The 26,101-nt window shown below is 40.0% G+C and overlaps 1 protein-coding gene across 1 annotated transcript in view; it reads left to right on the forward strand.

Moving 5' to 3' along the window:
* Positions 1-25,509, forward strand: part of LOC136848041 (cytochrome c oxidase subunit 7A-related protein, mitochondrial-like) — a 64,397-nt gene extending 38,888 nt beyond the window's left edge. Inside the window, exons 3-4 of the mRNA XM_067120106.1 lie at positions 13,113-13,247; positions 25,121-25,509. Coding sequence (XP_066976207.1) covers positions 13,113-13,247; positions 25,121-25,267 — 282 coding nt within the window. The 3' untranslated portion in view covers positions 25,268-25,509. The remainder of the gene's footprint in view (positions 1-13,112; positions 13,248-25,120) is intronic.
* The last annotated feature ends 592 nt before the right edge of the window (positions 25,510-26,101 follow it).

A 26,101-nucleotide genomic window follows, 5' to 3' on the forward strand; every position in this document is an offset into this window, starting at 1 on the left:
CATCTACTCCCTGTGCCCCAATGTTGGTGCCCAGCTTACAAAGTACTGGATTCATTTCTCCATTTCATCTGCTGTTGTATGTGTACATGGCTGTTAGGAGTAAGCATTCGCACCATTTCACCCTTTTATCGCCGATGGTCCAAAGTTTGTTTTGACAAGGCCACTGTTATGTCTGTGCCCAGGATTTTGTGATTTTTATGGACTGTTTCTCAAGCATGCCAGATATTCCCATTCGCCCATGAGTCCATCAGTTTCCACAAGGCGTCGAGTCTGCTTACGGTTCCGCATATGTCTTCGGTCTGCGGGAGGTGTCGTTAAGGCCACGCAAGCGTTGTCGAGTTCACACAAGGTATCAGCAAGTCTGCACAGTTGTCTGCGAGTCCACACAGTTGTCAGCGAGTCCACATGGATGGCAGCGAGTCCGCACGGGTGGCAGCAATTTCACACGGGCGTCAGTGATTCCACACGGGCATCAGCAAGTCTGCACGGGCATCAGCAGTTCCACACAGGTGTTAGAGAGTCCACACAGGCATTAGCGAGTCCACACAGGTGTTAGCAAATCCGAGGCATCAGTGAGTTCACTTAGTGAGAGAGCTTTTGACTTTCAAGTTTCTGCCAGATGGATTGTGAGATCTTCAGTGCCTGGTCTTGTGAGACCATCTGGTTCTGGGCCTACTTCCTGACACCTTTCTACTTTGCCTCCTACGCAGGAAGAGGAGCATTTGGTCTATCCCCCTCAGTTTTAAAGAATTAGTTCAGTTGTGCTTAGACAGATAACCACAGTCCTTTAAGCTATCAGTCTCTGTACTTGGGAGACTTGACTCAGTGGCAAATGTTTGGCCAAAGAGTGTCTCCTTTTTGAAAGTCCTCTCTCTCTTGTCTCCTATGCTGTCTACTAGGAAGACTATGGTGTATCGAGCAGGGGATTTTTCCCCCTCTTCTCCTGATCCAGCTGTTATGGTCCATGTTTTTCCAGCCAAGAGAGGTGCAGTTGTGTCTGCTCAGCTGCATTTCTCAATTCAAGATTTCAAGAATTTGTATTAAACTTGACTAATACCATCGAAGCTGTACCCTTAAGTGATTTGTGCTGGACACTGTTAACTGTGTTTGAAGGAGTTTGGTGGACTTCCTCCTTGGGCCAGGGATCCTTTGTTAAGCCCTAAAGGTTTATGTTTCCTTAGCAATGTTTTTTGGATGTGATAGGTGAGCTGGCACATGTCACTAGCAACCTCATGTTTACACAGGACAGCAGCTATGTTCTCGGCTGGTTCCTTCAGACTCCCTCCTTAGCAGACAGTGATTAATTTCAGCTCATCCTTTTGGGAAGTAATAGACTACAATCTTCTATCTGTATAGCTGCAGGGATGGAAGGAGAGGCAGAACACCAAAATAGTACTTTTCTTCACCTTACCCAGGCCACTAAAGGGAAGTCTCCTCCTCTTCCTCTTACTATAACGCACTTTGGGCAATTGTACCTCTTCCCCCAGTCTTCCTTTTGGGCTCAGGAAGGAAGAAGTGTCCTTTTGGCAGCAAGGATCCAGATTTCATTTTGCCAAAGAGGTATGTGCATTTCCTCCACTAATATTAAGATTCCTAAGTCTGATTAGCTCATTGGGTCCTTGTGTGCCAGTGGGTGCAGGTTGGGCCACTTCACTCAAGTGTGGGAACACTTAGTTGTAGATGCCTTGATAAAAGAAGGTCTTTTGGAAGGTTACCACATTCCTTTCAGGAATTTACTGCCTCTTCAACCAGCTCTTAACCTTTCAGTAATACAGAGCAACTTAGAGAAGAGACAGCTGTTGGTCAGGAAGTCTCTTCTCCATTAGAGAAGGTAGCATCAGAGGAAGTGCCTGCTACTTTGCTGGCCTTTTTACACTGGCTGTTCTTAGTGCCAGGCAATGGGAGGTCAGAGGACAGTCCTAGACATATACAGGCTCAACCTCTGGCCAACTGTTTCCCCTCCCCCCCTTTTCTTTTTCTTTTTTTCCCATAGAGTCAACCTCCAGAGTCTAACCGCCATTGGGGAAGGTACATGGATGTTGACAGGGTACACGAACGATGTATACTCTCATGTCCCCATTCGCCAACTTTCAGGAAATGCCTACTCTTTGTCTTTTTGGGGAAAGAAATATCAATGCTGAGCTCTTCATTTCAGGCCGAGTTTCATGCCTCAAGTTTTCACTAGGGTGCTATCCCCTTCATGAATGCTTTACTTATTAGGAGTAAAGTTACTTCTGTACTGGGATGATTAGGTTATCTTTGTGAAGTCCAGGGGGTTGGCCTGGGGCAGGAGAGCCTGTAATGGGCTTGGCAAGGCTGTGGGCTTATTAAGAATGTCACAAGTCATCTCTGGAACCTACACAAAGACTGGGTATGGTGATTGAGTCTGTTCTGTGCAAGGTTTTCTGACACAAGCTTGAGTAGACAATCTGTTGTTAATCATGAGAAAAATCTCCTCCTCAGGGAGCATGCCTGCTAATGCTGGTTGTGTCACTTAAGCCACTTGTCTTCTCTGGAGAAGTTAATTCCAAGTGCTCGACTTTGGATGTTACCTCTTCAGTTGCACTGGCATGGAGAGAGACTTGGCCAGACCATGAGTTTTAGACATGGGCCCAAGAACGGGTCCTTTGCCTTCATTGGTCCTTGTCCATAGTATTGCTTCTTGCAGGGAAGTCCTTAGAGTCCCTGAACCCAGGTCTCTCACCTTGTTCAGTTGCCTCAGATGAGGATGGGGTGCGGTTATCGGTAACCAGTTGCTTCAAGGGTGTGGTCGCCATTAGAAGCAAATCTTCTCGTTAACTGCAAGGAATTATTGGCTATCCAAGAGGGATTTAAGTAATTTCTGTCTTCTCCGGAGTGCTTTCTCTAGCTCATATAAGAAGGCAGGGGGCATGAATTTGGAAACCTTGGTAGCCATCACCAGGACTTTAGCCTCTGGACAGTGGAGAGGAACATTGTCCATATGCCTCAGTTGAGTCCTGGTTGACTGTATGTTTGGTGGACACATCAAGTCATCAAGGACAGGTACTCTCCTGTGATTGATCTTTACCCTGTAGTTTGCAAGGTGATTTGGAGAGTGTTCTGGCAACCCCTCATTGATCTCTTTGCAGCAAAGCTGAATCATTGTCTCCAGCTGTATGTTCCCCCAGTTCCAGGCCCTCAAGCCTGGGCAGTAAACGTTATAGTTCAAGATTGGACAAACCTATTCGTGTATGCCTTCCCTATGTTTCTGCTGTTGAAGGTGGTACTCTTGTTCAGTATCGTGGGAGCTGTATAGATTATGGTGCAAGTCCTGGGGCAACCCCTGTCTTCACACCAATATTAACAATATTAACAATGTATAAGGAGCTGCACTTCTTGAGAGATGCCAGAGGCTTGTCTGTTTCTTCCATCAAGGCTATAAATCCATGCTGACTTAGGCAGAATTGTTCATGCTTTTCAGCTGGATTGCTGAAGGTTCGGCTGCTAAGCCACTTTTGTGGAACCTAGTCGTTGACTTAAGACTCCTTAGTGGCCCTCCTTTCTGTCCCAGAGAGAGGCTTCTCTCAAGGCTCTTTTGTAGAACACACTCTGGTGGTCTTGGCTTTGGTCAAAAGAATAAGTGGGTTGCATGCGATAGAATTGTTAGTAGGGTGTTCACATACTGGAGCAGAATTTTTTTTTTTTTATGCTAAGATGATGTCAAGACCGACCAAAACTCTTCCAAGAGTTTTCTCTATCCCCACTTTTAGAGACACTGACTCCTGAGAAAAATGAGCTTCTTTGATGCCCTGTTGGGGCTATAGGGATTTATACTTCTCATCTTAACCATAAAGGAAGCAGTTTCGTAAGTTTGTAAAACAGTGCCAGTCATTTCCATGAGACAGTTCTCCCACTTTGAGTAAGTTTCCTATATAAAAGGCGATGGTTTGTATCCTCATAGGAACAAGTGCTAAATTTGAAAGACGTATTTTTTGTAGTTACTGTGTACAAACCAGAGCCTTTTATCACATTCAGACCGACCATCCCTGCATAATCCCTATTGTTATTCAAGGAGAAAGTGTATGGTTACCAAAAGGTGTGTGGATGGTCCCCACCACTCACCTACCTGCCCCAACTAACCATGTTACCACTACAACAGTTTCTAGCTCAAACCAGGAATACTTCTGTGTAAAAGATTGGTTCATGTATCTAGGAAAAATAAGATCATCTTTAACATTTGTATTTTTATTAATGTTAGGATCACACTGCATATTGCACGTTACTGGTCAAATCCCCAATATCTTAACACTCCACAAACAAGAAAAATTATTTATTTTCAACATACCTTCCATCCAAGGGCTTGTACCTTATTCAGTTTTATTCACTCGATTAGCCTATACACATTCTTAAGACAGTCGCACAGTCACCATTTGAATTTAAGTTACAGTACAGTAGTACTGTGACTATAAGAAATAAGTATTAAATGACCGTTCATCCATTAACTCAGATTTGCACTTTTTCATTATCTACTGAGTAACTGATTATTTGCAAAACCATATTCAAGGCATTACTGTTTGTATCAATGATAATTACTGGTGTTTTGGGTGTTTTGCCTTGCATACCTTTACCAATTGATTACATCCTCAGCAGTTTCCTAGAGGCATGTTGTATGGACATGCAGCTCTCACCAGATCCGGTATTGAAACTGCTTTGCTTGTGCATTAACTTATTGGTACTGAATCAGTCAATAGTGTTTCTTTAAGTGGAACCCAAGAAAGCACATGAAACTGAATGTTGGATAGTGAAAAGTGGGCAGTCTGAAAATATCTGGAATTTTAACCATGAGAAATTTAGAAGATTTGATTGGCTAAAAACATTACGAAAGTATCATGCAAGAGATAAGATTCTAAAGTGGTTAGAGAGACGAAAAGTCACAAGATTTTTGGAAGGATGATTTTCAAATTTTATGAAGTTTTCTGACACTGACTGACATGCACCTTACACTCTATATGGAAAATATCACAGTCACCATTACTCATTTTAGCATAGCCTAGCCCACGCTTCTTATACTGTACGTGAGACCCGCAAATCTCAGAAGATTTTGGTCTAGTGCATTGTATTGCATGGTTTATCACAAGGTAATGCAACAACTTAAGCTACCTTACCACTCAGTTGGAAGAAAACTGCTAGGACATGAACGCACCTGGTAATTGCAATCCAGAAGCATCAGTTAAGAAGCCAGACAATCGGTATCAAATTCTGTGCAGGTGAAAGTGCAACAGTCACACGATTTGAGACAATGTAGAACTTGCCCAAAAATGCATAATTGCAAGAGATCACTCACATCAAAAATGCAGAACTCCCTGCTATGCTTAGCCTTACTCAGAAAGTCCAGAATCCTTTGCATTATTTACAGAGGATAATTTATAAGAATTTCATACCTAAGTGTATGGGCTGATACGGCACTAATTTGATTATGTTGCCGGATTTTGGTAGATTCGTTTAATTATTTTGACTAAGTACTGTTATTGGTATTGAAAATAAGTTGTAAATGAATAAGTAAATTTTAAGGTAAAATTATATGAAAGCACCATTGCCATTTCAAGTTTCAGTAATGGCAAATGTATAGGTGCCCCTAGGGCTATGAGTCTGTTACAGGTACGATACCTACCCTAGGATGGATTGGGATTAAAAGATGAGTGTACAGTTCGAGAACCATGTGGAGAACTCTCATCAAATTATACCAGTTTTAAATTTAAAAATACTGTTTTATAAGTTGCCATACAGGAAGCACACACATTTTCTTATGCTGTATAGCTAAGTGCCTTTCTTGCTAATGTGCAGTCACTGAAATGTTTCACTTTTATATACGTAACTTAACAAGTAATTACATCGCTATTAGTTCCTACTTTTCACAGCAGTGTAAGTTTTAAATTTCACGGTAGCGCCCTATTGTTTTGGAGTAGGTAACCGACCCCTCCCACTTTCGGGGAAGAATAGATACATCCCGGCTCAGGAGCTCAATTCGTTCCTGCCGCTCATCGACTGAACATCGGTTGTTGGGTGGCTTTTGTTTTGGTTTGATTATCACCGGTTGGTTGCAGGCATCGCTGACTTTTGGTGAAGTACACTGTTTATTTTGGTAGCGCTAATCTATTTTAGCTTAGCTAGTTTCCCGATTGTGACTGAATCATGTCAGATTCTAGTGCTCATAGTATTAGGTATTGCAGCAAGGGCTGCAAAACTAGATTGACATCTGCTAAATACGACACGCATACAATTTATAGTTCTGACCTTAAGTGCGACGAGTATAGGGAATGGGATCAGGGGAGATGGAAAACTTTGAATTCTCATTTAGCGAAACCTCAAAGAGATAGAGAGAGAAAGGTGGCTGCAAAAACCGAAGTTAGGTTGTCTCATTCTCCTGAAATACCTGTTCCTTTTAACACCTGTGACTGCCATTTCCCCTATTCCAAGTCCTCTACTCTGCCATTAACTCTGTTACCTGGCTTCCTACCTTCCGAGCCCAGTGCCTTAGCCAGCCTCGAAGCCCGGGTGGATAAGAAGTTTAATTCTCTGGTGGATGCCATAACCCAGCTTGGGGCTTAGGTTAGGATCCTGATGGATCAAATGAGTGCTTTTAGTGTTGGTGCAAGTGTTGTGTCAGTGAAGGAGGTGGCTGCCCATCCCACCAATGCTCCTAGACAAAGGTCCCTGCCAAACTCCCCTAACTCCGGGAGGAGGGAAACCGGACGTCCAAGGGAGGTCGGTGGGGTTTGTTCATGGGTAGTTGCCCCCCTCAACCAAGCCTGTTGTGCATTCCCAGGACTCGGCGGACAGCTGCTAGAAAGGCGTCTGTGTGGATGTGCACGCCTTATCATCAAGTGACTCTGATTCCAACTTGGGCAGGAGGCGAAGTTGGCATTTTCCCAAGTCTTCCAGACCACTGAAAAGGTCTGCAGCCCCTGAGCACACTCCTCCACCTCCTAGTAAGCATTTCAGAGATCTGGATAAGAGTCCAGAATCTTCATGCAGCTTCTGGGACCAGAAAAGCGCCCCGATGCCTCCCAAGTATTTCGTCCCCAAGCTCCTATATAAAAAGAGTGCTGAGTGGCCAGTAGTGGCCAAGCTCCCAGTGGGGGTACATTCAGTGACAACCAAGCACCCAGAGGGGGATGAAAGTGTAGTGTGCGAGTGCACGGTTGGTCCCAGGCATCCAGCTGGCATCAGATGTACAGTTGGAGAGACTGCAGTGTATTTCGAGCATTCAGTGGCAGTCAAGCGCCTAGTGTTGTCCGTTTGTGTAGTGGATTCCAAGCGCCCAGAGGGAGCTGAGCACTTTGTATAAGCCGAGTGCCCCAACCATCATTTGGCAACCAAATGTCCAGTGTTGGATCGTCCTGCCAAACGCTCTCTTTCAAAGAAGTGTGCAGTGTTAGATCGGCCTTTAGCCGAATATTCACCTGTCTCAGAGCATTCTTCGGTCTCAGCAGCTTTCCTGTGACTTCTCATCCGCCAGTGTTGACACATTCGCCTGCTCATTTGGCACCACCTCCTGCCAAGCGTTCAGCGCCATATACTACTCTCAGTGAGCACCCCAAGCAGTCAGATTTGACAAGTGTCAGTGTTCCTGCAGAGCAGGACTCTTCCTTGGACCCGATCCAATGTCGACTAGACAGCATATTGGACTTTTTAAAGAAACCTTCATCTGTGGTTCAGGAGCAAATAGGCTTAGCTCCTTCTTTGATTTCATCCTCAGAAGAAGACATAGAGAAGGATCAACCCACAACGGTTTATGCTTCTTTATTGAAGTACTTTTTATTTTGCTATCCATCATTCTTCTCTTTTTTGGCTTCATCGTCTCTAGGCTCTGCTTTTTTGATGAGGCAACCAGCAGGCTCCTCTAACCTGCCCAAGATGGTTCTCTCATGTTCCTTGAAGAAAGCCTTGTCCCATATCAAGGGTGGTTGTCTTGACAAGAGGGATCTTGGGAAGGCTTCCTATTGCACCCTCCTCCTCGTCTAATGAAAAGGAGGTTTCTTTCTCATGCCACCGGGGAAGCTCCTTTTTGGGAGTGTCTGCTTCCTCCCAGGGGGACTTCTCCGGCTTGATTGACTTGACGTGACCTTTGGCGTTCACTTCCGCCAAGCTCTGCTTTTCATCTTCGGAGTTGGGCCACTTAGTGAAGGACTTGTTCAAAGTCTTTGAAATCTTCAGTTTTTTAGATTGAACCGTGGGGGCTTTGACGAAGAAGATCGAAGATTGCGCCTCCCTCCAAGACAATTTTTCAGTGGATTGGTTGGGAGTATTTTCCTGCGTGGACAAGGTGGTTCGTGATGGCTCCTAAGAACTAGCTTCTCTGTTTGCCTTGGGAGCTGTGGTGCTCATTTACCATGAAAGGACTCACTCCCTCTCAGAAGTATCCTCTTCTCTTTACCCATATGGATCGTGGTAGTCTGTTCCCTAGTGCTACTTTAGAGCGCATAGCTTCTGAGTTACAGAAGACAACGACACAAGATTTACTTGTGCAGTCTGCCAAATGACCTAAGCAACCAAGTCGTAAGGCCCCAGCCTCCTTTAGTGCCAGTGTCAGCTCTCCATTGCAGCAGCGTCCCTTTCGAGGTGGCAGAGCCGGATATCAGTCACGTCCACGCACCAAGCTCCATTCAGTGCTCCCGATCAAGAAATCCTCTACCAGACCCTCCTCTAGCCAGTGAGGACCCGGTCCTCTGTGTTCCGGTGGGAGCCAGGCTTCTTCATTTTTGGAGGAAATGGGAAGCAAAGAAGGCAGAACCATGGGTAATAGAAGTCCTAAGAGAGTGGTATTCCATCCTGCTTAATGCAGAACCCCCATTGGTGTCAGCGCCTACTCTGTAGGCTCACAGAGGTTTTTTGCCCTGTCAGAGGAGGTGACTTCTCTCCTCAGAAAAGGGACTATAGAGGTTGTGGAAGACGTAAACTCGAAGGGGTTTTACAACCGCCTTTTTGTCGTACCCAAGTCATTGGGAGGTTGGAGACCTGTCCTGGACGTAAGCGCCCTGAATTTCTTTGTCAAAACAACAAAATTCAGGATGGAAACCAATCAATCAGTACTGTCCTCCATCCATCAAGGGGATTGTATGGTGACGATAGACATGAAGGACGCATACTTTACATTCCAGTCCACCCAGAATCCAGGAAGTACTTAAGGTTCATATCCCAGGGCAGGGTCTACCAATTTTGGACCCTTTGCTTTGGCCTCTCCATAGCCCCACAGGTCTTCACCAGGGTTCTCACCCTGTTACCGAAGTGGCTACATCTGATAGATATAAACTTATGCTTTTATCTCGATGATTGGCTCCTACATTCTCCTTCAAGAACTCGGTGCACAGAAGACTTACAGAAGACATTCCTCCTCACCCAGGATCTGGTCATTTTAATCAACTTTCCCAAATCGCAGGTAGTCCCGACTCAATCGATCGTCTATTTAGGAATGATGATCGGCTGAGTTTTCGGGCTTTTCTGTCACAGAGAAGAATTCAGTCCTGCCTTCAGACGGTTGAGAAATTCCTTGCTCTCCCTTCCTGCTCAGCCAAAGAGTGGATGAGCTTAATGGGCACCTTCTTGTCCATAGAGACGTACGTGCCTTTAGGGAGATTTCACATAAGACCCCTTCAGTTCTTCCTAAAGGCCAGCTGGCGCGGGAAGACACTCCCAGAGTCATTTGTCTTCCCCATCACTCCTGAAATCAAGGAAGACCTTTGGTGGTGGCTCAGAGAAGAGAGATTCTCAATCAGGAAATTGTTACACCCATTGAACCCAAGCCAAACCTTCAGATCTGGGGTGGGGACTCATCTGCAGGATCCGAAAGTTGCAGGGACGTGGTCGCAAGAAGAATGGAAGCTCCACATCAATGTGAGGAAGCTGAAAGCAGTACACCTGGCCCTCCAACACTTTGCTTCAGTGATGTACGACAAGACAGTCACGATCAACTCAGACAACATGACAGCGTTAGCCTACATCAAGAATCAGGGAGGCACTCACTTGTTGTCTCTTTGCCAAGCAGCCAAAGATCTCCTCATCTGGGCTTAAAACAACCGCACCCGGATCATCTCCCACTTCATTCAGGGCAAAATGAACGTCCTTGCGGACGAGTTGAGTTGCCGCAAACAGGTCTTACCGACAGAATGGACACTGAAGCTCCAGGTGTGCACCAACTTGTGGAAACTGGGGGAAGCCGTCGACAGACCTGTTTACAACATCGAAAAATCATCTCCTTCCCCTGTATTGCTCGCCAGTCCCGGACCCTCTGGAATGGGCAACAGTTGCAATGCTCTAGGACTGGTCCAACCTGGACATGTACGCCTTCCCCCATTCAGCATGGTGAGGGAAGTCATCAACAAGTTTCAGTCTCACAGCAACTCTTCAGTGACACTCGTGGCCCCATTTTGTCCACAGAGGGAAAGGTTCACAGACCTCCTCAGAATGTTGGTGGACTTTACAAGACTCCTACCACAGCATCGAAAACTTCTCAGGCAACCTCGTTTCCTCCACTTTCATCAAGTTTTGTCCACTCTCACTCTGACAGGCTTCAGACTGTCAGGAATCTTGTTAGAGTGAAAAGATTTCCAAAGGCAGCTGCTAAAGCTATTGCCAACTGTAGGCGGCAACCCTCCTCCAACGTCTACCAGGCTAAGCGGTCAGTTTTCCACAACTGGGGTCGAAGACACGGTATCTCATCTTCTGAAACCACTCTAGCAAAAATAGCCGACTTTTTAATCTTCCTGAAGTCTTTCCAAGGACTAGCGACTTCAACTATTAAGGGTTATAGATGCATGCTTAATTTGGTTTTTAGGCACAGAGGACTGGATCTTGCAGCAAGTCATGATATTAGTGACTTAATTAAATCTTTCAATACTTCGAAAGAAGATAAACCGACTTCTGTGCCTTGGAACTTGGATGTCGTACTTCATTAGCTCACAGGCCCTCCCTTCAAGCCTCTTCACACATCATCTCTGAGAGACTTGATGAGGAAGACCCTCTTTTTAGTGGCCTTGGCCACAGCCAGAAGAGTTAGTGAATTGCAAGCCTTGGACAAACAAGTTGGCTTTTCACAACAGGATGCGGTCTGGTCTGCATGTTCACTCCGGGGTTCCTCGCAAAGAATGAAACCCCATCCAATCCCTGGTTCCATTCATTCTCAATCAAAAACTTAACAAGTATCCTTGGCCCGCCAGACCAGGAGAGAGTTCTCTGTCCAGTCAGAGCTCTAAAGTGTTATCTTGAAAGAAGTAAGAACATCAGAGGTCCTGCTCATAACCTCTGGTGTTCCTTAAAGAACCCATCTCGTTCTGTGTCCAAAAACACTCTGTCCTTCTTTCTTAGAGAAGTAATCTCTGAATCCCACAGCGGTATTCAGGAAGAGGCTTTACCCTTATTGAAAGTTAAAGCCCACGAAGTAAGGGCAGTCACCACTTCACTGGCATTTAAACGCGATCTGCCGCTCTCCGTTATACTTCAAACTACATATTGGAAGTGTAGATCTGTTTTTGCTTTTCATTACTTCCGAGATGTGGAGACCACATATGAAAACTGCAGTATGTTAGGTCCGTTCTCTGTGGCTGGCTTGGTACTGGGGGAGGAAGGATAGGAGTGTATCTCTTTGCCTTGATTTTAGGTGATCAAGTTATGGGAAGCCTGGGGGTACTGTGTACCTGGAGTACCCATCAGTCGTCGTTTTTTAATGGTTGGGTTTTGTTTTTTCACGTGATGTGTAGGTAACAAGATTATTTGGTCGATTTTCTCTTGCACTGTGCCCAGGGCAAGATCATATCTTTGTTATGATGCTTTGGCAACCATTGGAGCACTCCTTGGTTGCAAGGCACCCACTGAAGTAGAGGCGACCCTCAGCTTTACTGCTGCACCACCACAGGTTGATGACGAGCACTGACCAGAGGCAGTACCCGTCTGCTGTAGCTCTCTCACCATGTAAGGTTACAGCAAGCATTTACCAATGCAGGCTATCTATCTATTTCAAATTCATCTCCATTACTGAGTGTTTCTGAGTAGTTGGTGTCCATGTATCCCACCTCCCGTCTATGTGGTATTCAGCAATGTAATTACTTGGTAAGTTACTTATATAAAAGTGACATTTTTATAATAAAATAAGGTTTTATATATGCTTACCAAGTAATTACATGATTGCAGCCCTATCACCTCCCCTGTCATGGACATAGAGCATGAACAAATTGAACTCCTGAGCCGGGTTGTACCTATTCTTCCCCAAAAGTGGGAGGGGTCAGTTACCTACACCAAAACAATAGAGTGCTACCGCAAAATTTAAAACTTAAGCTGCCATGACAAGTAGGAATTAATAGCAATGTAATTACTTGGTAAGTATATATAAAACCTTATTTTATCATAAAAATGTCATATTTAGATATAACAAGAGATGACTACAGTAATGTGCTTTTTGCTTAAAATTTGAACCAGCTACACCAGGATGTTACTTTGGTGATGTGTTGAAGGTTTATCAAAGATCTAGAATTTCCCAAACTTTTTTTATAGAAAACTTATCTGCGGATGTTATTGAAAAGTAAATAATTTCTATATTAATAATGAGCTAGATCAAACTGCCCTCTCTCTTAACATATCGCCACAAAATTACCAAAGAAGAGAGATATGACTTGTTTACATACAGATGATATATATGAGCTTAGTGTAAAAGTAGTATATTTAAATTAAGAATATGATTATTCATACTAATATAGTTGGAGTTATATTTTCGTATGCTTATGTCAAACAAGGTATGCAAAGAGCTTTCAGTAGTAGTTTCTTTGGAGAAAATTATAAATGTTTGGTATAAATTTATTCATATTTTTGCTTATGGAACCACTGGATGAATTTCAGCCTGCCTTGGCATAAAGTGTCCCCGAGTAATGGGGATTCACATTTGATCAAATGGCAATCCATGCCCCATTTTAGGGGGGGAGATAATTAAGAAACTGAAAAAGATTTGAATAATTTTACAGTCTTTTTCTTTTTCCATAACTAGTGGTCAGAAATCCGACGGTTATGATTACTGTATTTTAGAATGAATACTGTTTTATTAGCTCTGTTACTGTACTTTTGTATTGATAGTGGCTAATTAGAATACATTTCCATTTAACTAGACCCTTGGAGCAGTTGCAGAAAGCCCTTCCATCACGTACCCAGCTGGAACAACATTTCCCAAAGAGCTTCCTCCCCGAAAAGGAATTTATGGTGGTGTTCCCGGGTTCTTAGCAGACAAAATGAGGCTGTTTCAGGTAAGGAAAGTTAGTTAGGACTGTCTTTGTAGCAACTCGGACTTACAGCCAGTTTTAGTTTGGGGGCTGGTGGGGCAGAGGAAAGCTCTAAGAATTTTATGACTTGGCCCTTTTCAGAGTCTGTTAGGTGCAAAATATTTGCTTTATTTCTCATTGTAAATTTATTTTTGTTCATGACATTACCTGCAGATATATATATAGCTGTTTTCTCGAAATCCAGCTGATATCTGCCAGGTAAGTATGAACAAACTTTTTGATGATATGATGGCTTTTTGGTTACTTTCAAGCTGAAAGAGTCTGCCTTATTTTTGTATTCACATGTATTTGAAAATGAAGAACAACAAAAATGTAAACTCAAACATGCATTAAAGTTAGCTAAGGACAGGGATTAATTTACTTTTGTAAATGAATGAGTGTACTGAGAAAAAAAATTTACAATTAATTTCCTTTCCACTTATTATGTATGTATATTACAGGAAAATATTAAGTAAATAACAGTTAAAAATTTGCATGATTATTTGTAAGAGCTTTATTACTAAATCTTTGAATTGCCCCTGAATTTAAGGGAGGAGGAGTAAACCGTCCTTCACCACCCTCCAGACATTATCGCAATGTGATCCAGTGTCAAAATATGCATGAATAAGTTTTGTTTTTTACTTTTCTGCTGTGATGTCATGAAATTTGTATGACATTTGATGTCATCAGAATCACAAAGTTAAGATGGTTGCTCCAGCCAAATTAATTAGGCTTTTATTTTTGGCGTCTTTTTTACACTTTTGTCAAGATTAATCATTTATTGAATGTCTGGATTCTTCACATCATAAGGAAGAAGTTGAGACTAGATAGTTTGCATCCTCACAGATAGAATTCGAGAATTTGTTTAACAGGTTAAAGTGTAGAGGAAGTTTAATGCCAAACTCAGCCCTCAATGTTGGCCTAGGTCATCCCAGACTAGTAATGTTCAAATTTAGCCTTCTACCTCATTAACAAAAAATGGCTTACCCTTCACCAAACCTACCCTAGAAATAGTGTGTTTCAATATTTCCCAAAGAAACAAAATTGACCAAGTAGCCCACCAAGTAAGGTAAGTCTCATTTTGGGTGAGGTTGGGATTGATTGGGTAATTTGGATTTTTGAGGGTGCTACTGAAAATGTGATGATACTTTGTTTTATCAAAGTATAGGCTGTGGCCATTTATTTAGAGCCCACTGCAGTGTTTGCTTAGCATATTTTAATGTTTCTGTTTTTTTTTTTTTAACATGCTTTTGGTACTATGCATAAAACTATTTCCATAATTTTGTCAGTGTCAAACAGTACCACTAACTTTAACCAACAGAAATTCTGTTTATTTAAAATTGTACTTTGGAAAATAGATTTGGAATTACAGTAAACCCCCCGTATTCGCGTGGGATGTGTACCGCACCCCCCTGCGCACAGCTAAAATCCACAAATACTTAAAACCCCTCTTAAAACACTTAGAACTGCATATTTTGATAGTTTAAACAAAAGAAAAACCCTCTAAAAATGCTTATACCTGAGTATTTTAATAGTTTTATCACAAAAAGTCCATTTAGTCATGAAAGTGATATGAAATTACAGTAATTAGTGAATATTTGTCAGTGAAAAATACCGCATATGGGCAAATTTTCCGCAAATAATGGGTAGGTACGTTCCACGGAGAAATCCGCAAATATGCGAGTCTGCGAATTGTGAGAACACGAATACAGCGGGTTTACTGTACTGTTAAAAAAAAAAAAAAATAGACCCTTCCCAAGGTAACTTTTCTCACAGGAATATATGAAAAAGAAACACCCTGACATTAAAAAAACTAAACAGCAGTTATGGTTTCTGAAAATTACCAGAACTAGAACTCCCTGCTGCGTTTTCAAGGTTACATTGTAGAATGAAAAGGCAGAATATAAAGACAAAAACAAAAAAAACAGTTTATAAAATAAACGTAATGTAAATTATATATGAAATACACAGTGTGCAGAGATGGTATAGCCAGTTATTCAGTGCAAAAAATTTATTATACAAAGAAAAAATATCTGTGGTAACACCAGGACAAAAATAGGGTAAGGAGAACAAGAGGCTTATTCCTCAGAAACATAATGAAATATGTGATTAATCAAAAATTAATATTTAAGAACAAATTAACAGAGATTTAAACTCTGTCTCTGAAAATTAATTAACTAGTACCACTTTGCATGGTAGCATTTATCTACACCAAGTAAATAAATACCAAAACTAGACAATCCTTATGCTCACTGACCAAAAGAACCAGTACTATTATTGCAGTCAACTTATGGAGTGTGCTGTTAATAACAGGAAAACAATAATTTCTCCAAACATTATTGTGCAGAAATTACAAGTCTTCTTTTAATTTTATATACAAGTCTTCCTGTAATTTTATATTTTTTATAGGTTAAGCCTAATTTGCTTTCGTAGAAAGCAGTAGATATTGAGATGTGACATCTGCACCCATGTGCAGTGATGTTTTCAAGTAGAGGCAGCCTGAGTTGTCTCTCACAACTACAATTAAAGTAGAGGCACTGTTTAAACACCTTCACTAGCCACCATTTAATGGGTTTGTAAAAATCCACCAGCCACTAAGGAAAATCTTCTGGGGAACTAAGAGATTTTTCACTGATTCTGTATCCTTTTATTACAAAAGTGCAAAAGATGATAAAAAGGGCATGATACTTGAGTAATTAAAGACTCCAGTCATGTAAAATCAGTCAACAACAGTCTTGAAAACCCGAGAACTTTGATCAGTAAAGAAGACAAAAATTGAGGTTCTAAAACAGTGTACCTGAGAATCTGTGGGGTACATCCTCTGGGCTTCCATCTAGCTGACAAGATATTTTGGAAAATAAATGAAATGGCTAAGATTATGTTGACCACAAACTTTTGGATAAAGTACAAGTAATAGGTTAGTTGTGAAAAAAATACAGATCACAATAAAAAACAAAACTTTTTGAGCTTACATTGAAATTTAAGTACATAAAGCATGTGCATTGATATCATATGCAGTATACCTATAAGGGGTACCACCTGGTGTACAGTAAGTTCACCATATTGTAAATACCAAGATTCTTAGCAGTGTTCCTTTGGGTAATAGCTGCAGTGCTTGCTGCTATTTTTACCTTTCACATATTAGAATTAGACTTTTCCTTCATGATTTTTCAACTTTTGTCTCTATGTTTCATCCCAGTTGGAAAGGGAAGAAAACTACAAATTATTGCCTGAGTGTGAAAAGAAAATCTTAACCATATGAAACCTGGTTATAAAATAATTGTAAATTCTGTTATGCAAAAACATATACCGTATGTTGTAAAATCTGTACCATTTCTAAATGCAACAGTTCAGATCCTGGAAAAAAGACAATTCTTGGAAAAAATTTAGCACATGGGACCATGATGTTGTTGTTCGTACATTAACACGTTTGTTGTTTTAGATTAAGCCAGCCTTGTGCTGAAATGGGATCTTGCTCCTCAAGCACCCCATGAATTAAAAAGTTTAAGACCACATTTATGCACTCTTTCAAAAATTTTATTAACTTCTTAAGTCCCATCGTAGGAACAAATTGAAATATTTACAACATACCAGTAACTCAGTTCTTTCATTATTATTATTCTTATTACAGGCAGTCCCCGGTTATCAGCGGGCTCAGTTATCGGTGAACCGGTTTTATGGGGCTTGTCTAACGATAAAAATTGGCAATTTTTGCCACCGAAAACCGCTGATTTCCACTTATCGGTGCCAATAATTGGGTATTGGCACCAATACATACCTAACAGAGGTACCAATTTCCGGTTATCACCACCTATACCCGGGTATCAGCGCTGAAAATCGCTGATTTTCGGTTATTAGCGATTTTCGCTTATCGTCACACTGTTGGAACGGAACCCCCATCGATAACCGAGGACTGCCTGTGTTAACCTACGCATACCATGAAAAATAGCAAAATACAAGAGAGGGTCAAGATGCCAAAGCTTGGACAAAGGTACACTCAGTCTGCTTAAGTAGGGGCCATTGGTGAGAGGTCTGGCCCTGGACTGTGCAGTGCCAGTTTTAAAGATTGGGTTTGGTACACATACTTTAAGTTAGTACATGCAGAAAAACAGTAAATGGATAGGCACTGCGTGTATTATTATTATTATTATTATTTATTATTATTATTATTATTATTATTATTATTAAAAATACTCATAATAGCATGAGTCTTCAAATGGAAAACAAATCTACATTTATATATGGGTATATATATTTAAAAATAGATCTCTACAGAGAGCTTTTGGGAATCTGTTTAAATCCCTTTTTCAGTCAGAAAAGGGGAATTGAACAGATTCCCAAAAGCTCCCTGTAGAGATGTGTTTTTAAACATATGTACCCATACATAACTGGATTTGTTTCTCCATTATTATTATTATTATTATTATTATTATTATTATTATTATTATTATTATTATTATTTTATTATTTTTATTATTACAGGTTGACCATCACTAATCTGGCAATCAGTAGTCTGGAACAATCAGTAATCTGGCACAAATTTCGGCTAGAATAATTTCTAATGTTTCCGCACTAATTTTCAAATTACCCGGGTGGCTGCACTAACTCGCTCGCCGGCCGCTTCGATTTGGTGGCGCAGTGTGCTGCATCAACAAACTGGTAGCCTAGCCTACATTATGCTGAACTCTATTCACATATTAACAGTATTATACAAACATCAACATAACGAATGTGCATCTTTTTCATGGATCTTTTAAAAAGTTATGCTTTACTACATTGTTTCCAATTGCGTATATTCTCATATTGCTTGTGTGTTATAAATTGCAATCAGTGTTTTGTTTTGGGAATCGATATCGCCGCATTTAACCAAGTTCAAAACGCTTTTCTTGCTTCTAGTTAGCGTAAATGAATATGGATACTTTATTTATTTGGGACAAGGATATTTTTCGTTATACGAAGTGTTTTTAAGTCAAAATATAACTTAAATAGGTGTTGTGAAATTAATTTAGCTATTTTTTCGTTAATATATGACGTTTGCGGGAATCGCGGCTGGCCGTTTTGGGGGCATGTTGTGTGTTTTTTTTTTTTTTTTTTTTTTTTTTAGTAAAAAAAATCAAGATTCCGTTCGCTATTTTCTCTTGATTTCATCATAATACGAGCTTTACGTATTTATCTTTTATCAGCATGAAAACAGTAGTAATTTGTATTCTTTCATGCCCAGTAGTTTTGATTAAAATACATTCTCTCCAGTTTTATTTACGGTCGAGTTTCATCCATGTTGCCAATGCGCGATAATTTATAGTCATTAGCAGCTTGAATATTGTTTTCTCAGCTTCAGCTACAACTTGCAGCTTAAAAGTTACTGTAGCAGTATATTTCCCTGCCGATCTTTTCTCCAAAGCGAACAAGAGTATAGTGTAAAAAATATTTCTGTCCTATTGTACAGTACTTAACGTCATTTGTAACATAACTACAGTAATTGTGTATTACCGTACGATGGTTGAAATACAAGCACAACAGTTGTTATCCGATACGATTATTAGCAAAACAACAGTTTTGGCTGTACACATTTACGCAAGAGTATAACGTTACTAACAATACTTTTATCATTCTCTTTTACTTTTTTAACTACCAGATGGAATAAAGAGATGGAGGAAAAGAAGTTGGTCTCTCTAAGCTGCCTCTCGCTGCCTGCGCCTACAACGAAATCTAAAAATATTTCCTAAATATTTTCGTATCGGTATTTATTGCTAACCCTATCATGAACTCGAAATATCGTAAGTCGAATTATCGTAACTCGAGCACTACCTGTATTTGATAATTGTCTTTTCTTTATTAACCAACTTGTACTGGTTTATGGGATATTTTAATTCTAGGATGAGGTGCTTAGCTACTGTGTTTCGTGTATTCTAGACTAATAAATGGCTAATCCGGCAAAATGGCTAATCCGGCACCCTCTAGGTCCCAATGATGCCGGATTAGTGATGGTCAACCTGTATTATTATTATTATTGATAGTGTAGCCGCTGTTCATCCATAAAGGAGTTACACTCTCATGGTCCCCCACGGCTCCATAAGACAGACCAACCAATCTCAAAGAATTCTCTTGTAGCTGGCCTTGGCCAGAATGGTACTTGTTGGCACAGCGATAGAATAAAAAGGGCTCAGGACAAGAGGGCTCTTATCTCCTGTTGACAATGGCTACCTCGGTTTTCCTTTATCCTACTTGCACAAATGCAACAACAGCGCATATGTCAGCTATCTTCCTCATTACACTCTGAGTCTGTCACAGAGTTCTTGCATCCCCAGTGTTTGCTCTGGAAAATGCAACGATCATAACAACTTTAAAACTAAGAAAATAGTTTTAAGACCCAGTGAAAAGTTGTAGTTCCTTGAGAGTTTTAACATGTAGGCTTATATTTGTTTGCCACATGCAAGAACCATCAGCTTCCAGTGTCTGTCTCTCTGAACCTGGACATTCAGCAAGAGATGTATTCATGCAAGACTGGAACAAATGGAGGATGATATGTCTCTTTCCTCCATTGTTCCAGACTTCGAAGGCTTTGAACAATCTACTAGCTTTCAACAGAACCGCTTACCTAGTGGCCGTGAATTATCTGAACAGTCATTGGTTCCTTTTTCTTCAACAAGGGGCGAGAGAATAAGTTCCATTACTGCCCACTGTTCTATCCTAGACAAAAGGAGGGAAAGTTGTCGCGCATCCTTTCGGAGCCGTAACCCTCACATAGGGATTTTTAAATCTAGTCTATCGTGAAGAATTTTTTAAAATCAACATCACTAGGCACCTAGTGCAAAAACTATAGACTTCATCTCTCCAACATAGCAATCCATATGGAAAATAGAGTTAGATTACCTCCCTCCTGAGAGCCTGGTCGAAATGTGTCGAAACAGTTTTACAATTTATTATATATCTTTTGAAATCAAGTGCCTTGCTGTCAGAGTACAACAATCGTGGTGTACAAGGCAGCATTGTTGGAACCCTTGCTTTATGGTTTTTGACCTGACTCAAATGTAGAAATTAATTCTTTTCTCCAGTCTTTTGCACTCCAAAGGCCACCTCCTGCAAGGCTTCCCATTACCTGGTCTGTGAATAGGGTTCTTAGACTCCAGTCATCCCCTCAGTTCAGTGGGCCCAATACAAATACAACTCATATGCTCCAAAAGGCAGTCTTCTTGACTGCTTTGGTGTCAGGAGCTCGGATTAGTAAATGGGGCACTCTTAGACAGGGACAACGTTTCATCGCTCGTGTACTTAGTTGTCATTTACTCTTGTTTCCTGGCCTGTCATTCCTGGCCAAGAATGAGGACCTTTTAAAGAGAGAATCCTCTTTTTTGCTAAGGGAACTTTGCATTTTGGATAAAATATTATGCCCAGTTTAAGCACTTAAGGTTTACCTAGATGTCCAGCCATACATCCCAGATGGCCCTATTTTTCCTACACCCTAGCACAAACAAACCACTCTGCATGGGCTGAAAATTATTTTAGTGTCCCTCATTAAAAAAGGCAGACCCTCACTCCTTTCCTAAGTCGCAATACATCCGAAAGCTGAGTGCATTGCCAACTTTCTTTGGAAATTTTTCTTTCGAAGAAGTCTCCTAGTTTACAGGGTGGTTATTAGAGGCAGTGTTCCTGAACCGGGGAAGGCTCAGTAATCCTGTAGCCAGACCTGACAGTTAGGTAAGTCACCTTAGAGCCACAAGGGAAGGTACGCACATAGGTTCGTGTGTTTCCTGTTCTTTATTGCCAAACCCTAATGGGTATCCAGAATCAAGAAAATAGTTGATAACTTGTGACTTCACCTTGGATTAAAAATTCTTGAAACACCATGGTGGTCATGCTGAGATATTGCTGGGAAAGGTACAGTAATCCCACAGCCAAACCCCAACATAATTAGGCAAGTCACTTGAGAACCACAAAGAATAAAGCATATATAGGTTCTTGTGTTGTTTCATGTTTTTTATTGCCAAACCCTAATGGGCATGCAGAATAAAGAAAACAGTTGATAACCTGTGACTATACTTTGGACAAAAAATTTATCTGGGTTGTTGGGATTTATTTATAAGGAAAAAAGCCATTTCATCACCTGACAATTCTTTCTTTAAGCTTCCTTGAGGACAAACAGCAGCCACGCTATCAAAGGAAAGTCTTGACAGGAGAAGCTTATTTTTGGTAGCCACGATGAGTCCTCAGACCCACTCACTTTCCCCGACGAAAAGGCTTGGGTCTGGGCTGAACGTTTATCTTGCACAGCCCTGGCGTGTAATGAGGAAGATGGCTGACAGACACGCTGTTGTCACATCTTTGCGATTAGGATAAAGCGAAAACGGAGGTAGTCATTGTGGTTAGGAGATAGAGCCCTCTTGTCCTGAGTCCTTTATATTCCATCCCTGTGCCAACAAGCACTATTCTGGTCAAAACCAACTATAAGAGAATTCTTTGAGATTGGTTGTTCCATCTTATGGACCCCTTGGCAGGACCATGAAGTTGTAACTCCTCTGAGGACTCAAAGCAGCTACCAATAATAGGTTTTTCCTATGTCAAAACCTGTTTATTATTATTCAACATGAATACACATGCATAAAGAACCAGTAATGAAGCTGTCAGCTCTTAGTAAGCATCCAAAGGATAGCATACCCAGATGTGAAAAGAGGAAAACATATTGTTAATTATTACAGTTAAAATATAAATAAATGAATAAAGGACACAGTACAGTACTAACAACAAAGATGAACACAAACATAAATAGTTTTGGAGACATGTTAATGATAACATTTAATCATCACTTTCATGAAATTGTAAATTTAAACATATTTGGAAATATATACGGTATTTCTAACTTGAAATTGGAACTAGACATGCAAAAGAAATGACTTCGGAGTGTTGACCACTAACTTCGGAGTGTTGACCACAATAAAATAACCCTGAGGATTTATGAGTAGTAACATGAACTCAAGGGTACTAAGTCACAATATTAAAAGTGCTTTTCAGTGTTTCAGAAGTTAGCATACTACCACCTTGTCCCCACTTGTCCTCCATATGTATAACCAAAAAGTAACTGTATAATTTTCCTTAAAATGAACCACAGTTATATATACCTTGTACCGTATGTTTTTATATTTTTGATGAAATTATTGAAGCTATGCCATCATAGAAATTTGTAATTTTTGATGACGGTATATAAGTGTTATAGAAACCTTCAGAATTGCACAATATACCCTTGCTCGACAAAGAAAATTTTCACCTCACAAATTATATGAAGCTGCAACTACTAAGACAAAATCACTCAGATATTCCTGTTAGTGATTAGCCTATGTAACATCTCAGTAACCCATTATAATCTATAAATGGCAGAATATATGGAACAGTGAACATGATAGCAACAAATTAAAACAAATCAAGCCGAATGTTGAAATATGGAATTCAGCATATCAGTACAAGTTATTCTGACATTTACCCATGGATACCTTGGAACAAGTCTGTTGAAGAAATTCTGTTAGAATCTCTGTCATTATCAGTTAATCCAATTGTAAAACTTTTAAATAGCTGTAATTTAATTAATGAAATCTGAATTATCGTTAATAAAGACAGATACTTTGGGCCAACCATGGGCTCTGACTCAAAGGGAAGAGAAAGTCCCAAAAGGTCCTGTCTCCCCAAAATGGCAGGTCTTTTTCAAAAATATTTTTTATTAGCAAGTTAGAGATAAACAAACCATTTTAAAAGTATATTAAACATTAAATGAAGATCTTTAAGAATATCATGTTTCTGTTGATGTACATGCAACAGTGTTTGCATGTTGCATTCATTGATTACCAGTTACAGTTTAATGATAAAATATTAAGAAGCCATTCTGTATGCATCGTGGTTATCAGTATGAGATCTGTAACAAAAGAAAGGTTTACAGTTCAAGGCTTCTGAAAATAAGAAAGCAAAACAACGTTTTTAATATACAAGATGTTTTTATACTAACTCATCAACTACGAACTGGTTTACTTCTGTGCAGTAACTCTCCAGTCATCTGCTTGTACTGCTCTTGAATGTAAAGATTCCACTACTTACTCCCAGACCATCCTCAGTCATTCTTTTATGCCCTCCCAAGAAACAAAGTGTGGAAAAAGGAGGATGTCATTTATATTTTGATTAATGGGACAGTGTGGAAAATGTGTTTTACAGTCACCACCCTACGTATGAGCATTCAAGTTATGGACATTCATGGATACGAACAGACAGGGTCACAAGTTCAGATTTTGCTCTGCACGCCTATTCTTCTAGTAAGAATTTTTGCAGAGAACAGAAGAAAACGAGGGAGAAGGAGAACCTGTTCCTTTAACTCCTTTCCTGGTTATCCTGAGCATTCTCATGATTAACTACCATGTATTCTTACAATTACAAGATAATTATTCATAATCATAAAATATTCCTACTTATTTCAGTCTTCCCGATTTAACTTTTTCTTTGATGAATTCATAGCATTGTAGCATTTCAGAAAACAATTGCTTGCATTTTGCGGAACAGATAGCATGTAGTAATTCCAGTGACAGCACTGCAAGACAGGGAGAAAGATTTCCATTGTATAAAGTAGCCAAGTAGGACTGTATCTCCTAACAGTAGCTTTACTCATAATTACTGTACTCATATGGAAACAAAGTCAAGTGGTTACCAGTTTTCTCCATGAAAGTTAAAATCCTCTTGACATAGGACATAGGACACTAGCAAACAGCAAGTTTTTTATGTTCAGAGGATAGGTTTTGTAAGTGCTATGAATATGAAAACTTTGTATTGATAGTAACTCCAAGTAATGTCAAATCTTCAAGGTCACAAGAACAGTTTTAGCAGATGAAGAACAGTTCAATAAGGCTTAGTTTTGCTAGAGCTCTGCCTCATCCCATACTGACTCCACCACTCACTTATATACTCTGAATCCGTTATAATGATAGTAAGCACTTCATTTCACATTTGGAGGCGAGCAAATACATTCAACACAAGTTGCATCATCTGTATACAGTAGTAGATTTCCTTAATTTTAAGGCTGTCAGGCATATCACTATTAAAGACTAAAAACAACTAAGGTCCTGTAATTTTACTCAGTAGATCATCAGACAGAGTTCATCATGAACCCTCCGGTTCCAGTTGCATAAAATGCTTAATGATAAAGAGTACCTAAACTGTTGAAACTCAATTTACGAACATTATTTGGGAATTCCTGATGGTTCACCAAGTCAATGGTTTTACTTAAAAACATTATGGACTTGTATCCATTTTCTAGACTAGATGTGTGTAACTAGTAAGATCTGAACAGAATAGCAGTGTTACTGTATCTGATTATTTTGTATTCATACATGCTATTGGGAGAAATGGCAAAATGTGCAGTTTCAAGAGGAAAAAGTCACCATCATCATCTTCCCATAACTGACAAACTTTGGAATTTTCTCACTGATTCCATATTCAAAGATATCTGTAAATTTGTTTCAGTAGGCAATTCTGCCACTTCTTTTGGAGCTGAACCCTACACTTTTCATAGTTAAAATCAGAACTGGACAATGTAAGGGCTTCAAACTGCCATTCCCATCAACCTGTGTATTAAAAGGAAGAGAAACTGAAAATTTGAAATGTGGTAGCCTCATTTTCTGCCTTTCATATTAGAGGTCACAAGTAAGGGCTTTTACCATTGCAAGTTTTGAGAATAAAGAGAAACTTAGTTAAGAAATTATAAAAAACATGGACATTTACCAAAAGATTTTATATTTATTTGATTGTTGTTTCAGTGTATATATATGGGAATTGTTTTATGTTACTTTAACATTATTTTTACTACCCCTCTAAATTTTGTATTACAGAGTGCCTCTCCCATCCCCATCCACTTGAAAGGGGGTCCAACTGATAAGGTTCTCTTTGCATCAACTGCGGTTCTGTGTGCAGTTGGCTTAACAGGATGTTTAAGCTTTTTCTACGATATGTCTTTCCCCAAGAAATCCGAAGATTAAGTTACCATGTGACTTTTCAAGAATAGTACATAACATACAGTCTCTCTCTCTCTCTCTCTCTCTCTCTCTCTCTCTCTCTCTCCAGAAAAATTAGTTTTTTCAGAGGCAACATGATAGCCAGATTGAGAAGAAGTATTATTTAAAAACAGAGCCTCGAAGTAAAACAATCTCTTGGCTGTGTAAATGGCTATACTGTAAATATATGATAAATGTAACCTTTTTAAATAAATGTGTTAAGAAGTTCCTCTGCTATTATTTATGTCCTTGACCTATACTTTTAAAATTTGTTTATATGATATTGTCAAGTTATTATTATTATTATTATATATGTGTTTGTATAGTTATATGCTCAAAACTCACAATTTTGCACGTAATTTGATATTAGTTGAAGCCTCAGGAAATAATCAAGAAGAAATGGCAGAGTGTCAAGCACTTGTGTTTGCATAACACAGGGAAATGAAGTGAAACATAATGTATGATAATTGAGGGAAAAACCTCTCAAAAAGTACGGTAAAAATATGTTATTAGGCCATTACAAACAGAAACAATGTCCATCCAAATTAATTAACTACTAAAAATATAAAAAAAAAAAAAGTCATAGTGATAAGTGCTTCAGATACAAAATAATGTACCAAAGGCTTAGGCTCCTAGCCACCATTCAAGTTTATTTTTAATTCCTCGTTTCCATAGTAGTAAGTTTTGCATTCAACTTTTATTTATTTGGAAGTGTGTATATATCTTTAATTTTAATTGTTTCCGCTAATAACTGTTGAATCGGGAGTGAACCCCCTTTGCAACAAGCTGCCTATCACTAAAACAGTGATTGGCAAGCAT

The sequence above is a fragment of the Macrobrachium rosenbergii genome, chromosome 18 (genome assembly GCF_040412425.1).
Source record: "Macrobrachium rosenbergii isolate ZJJX-2024 chromosome 18, ASM4041242v1, whole genome shotgun sequence".
In the NCBI taxonomy this organism is placed as follows: domain Eukaryota; kingdom Metazoa; phylum Arthropoda; class Malacostraca; order Decapoda; family Palaemonidae; genus Macrobrachium; species Macrobrachium rosenbergii.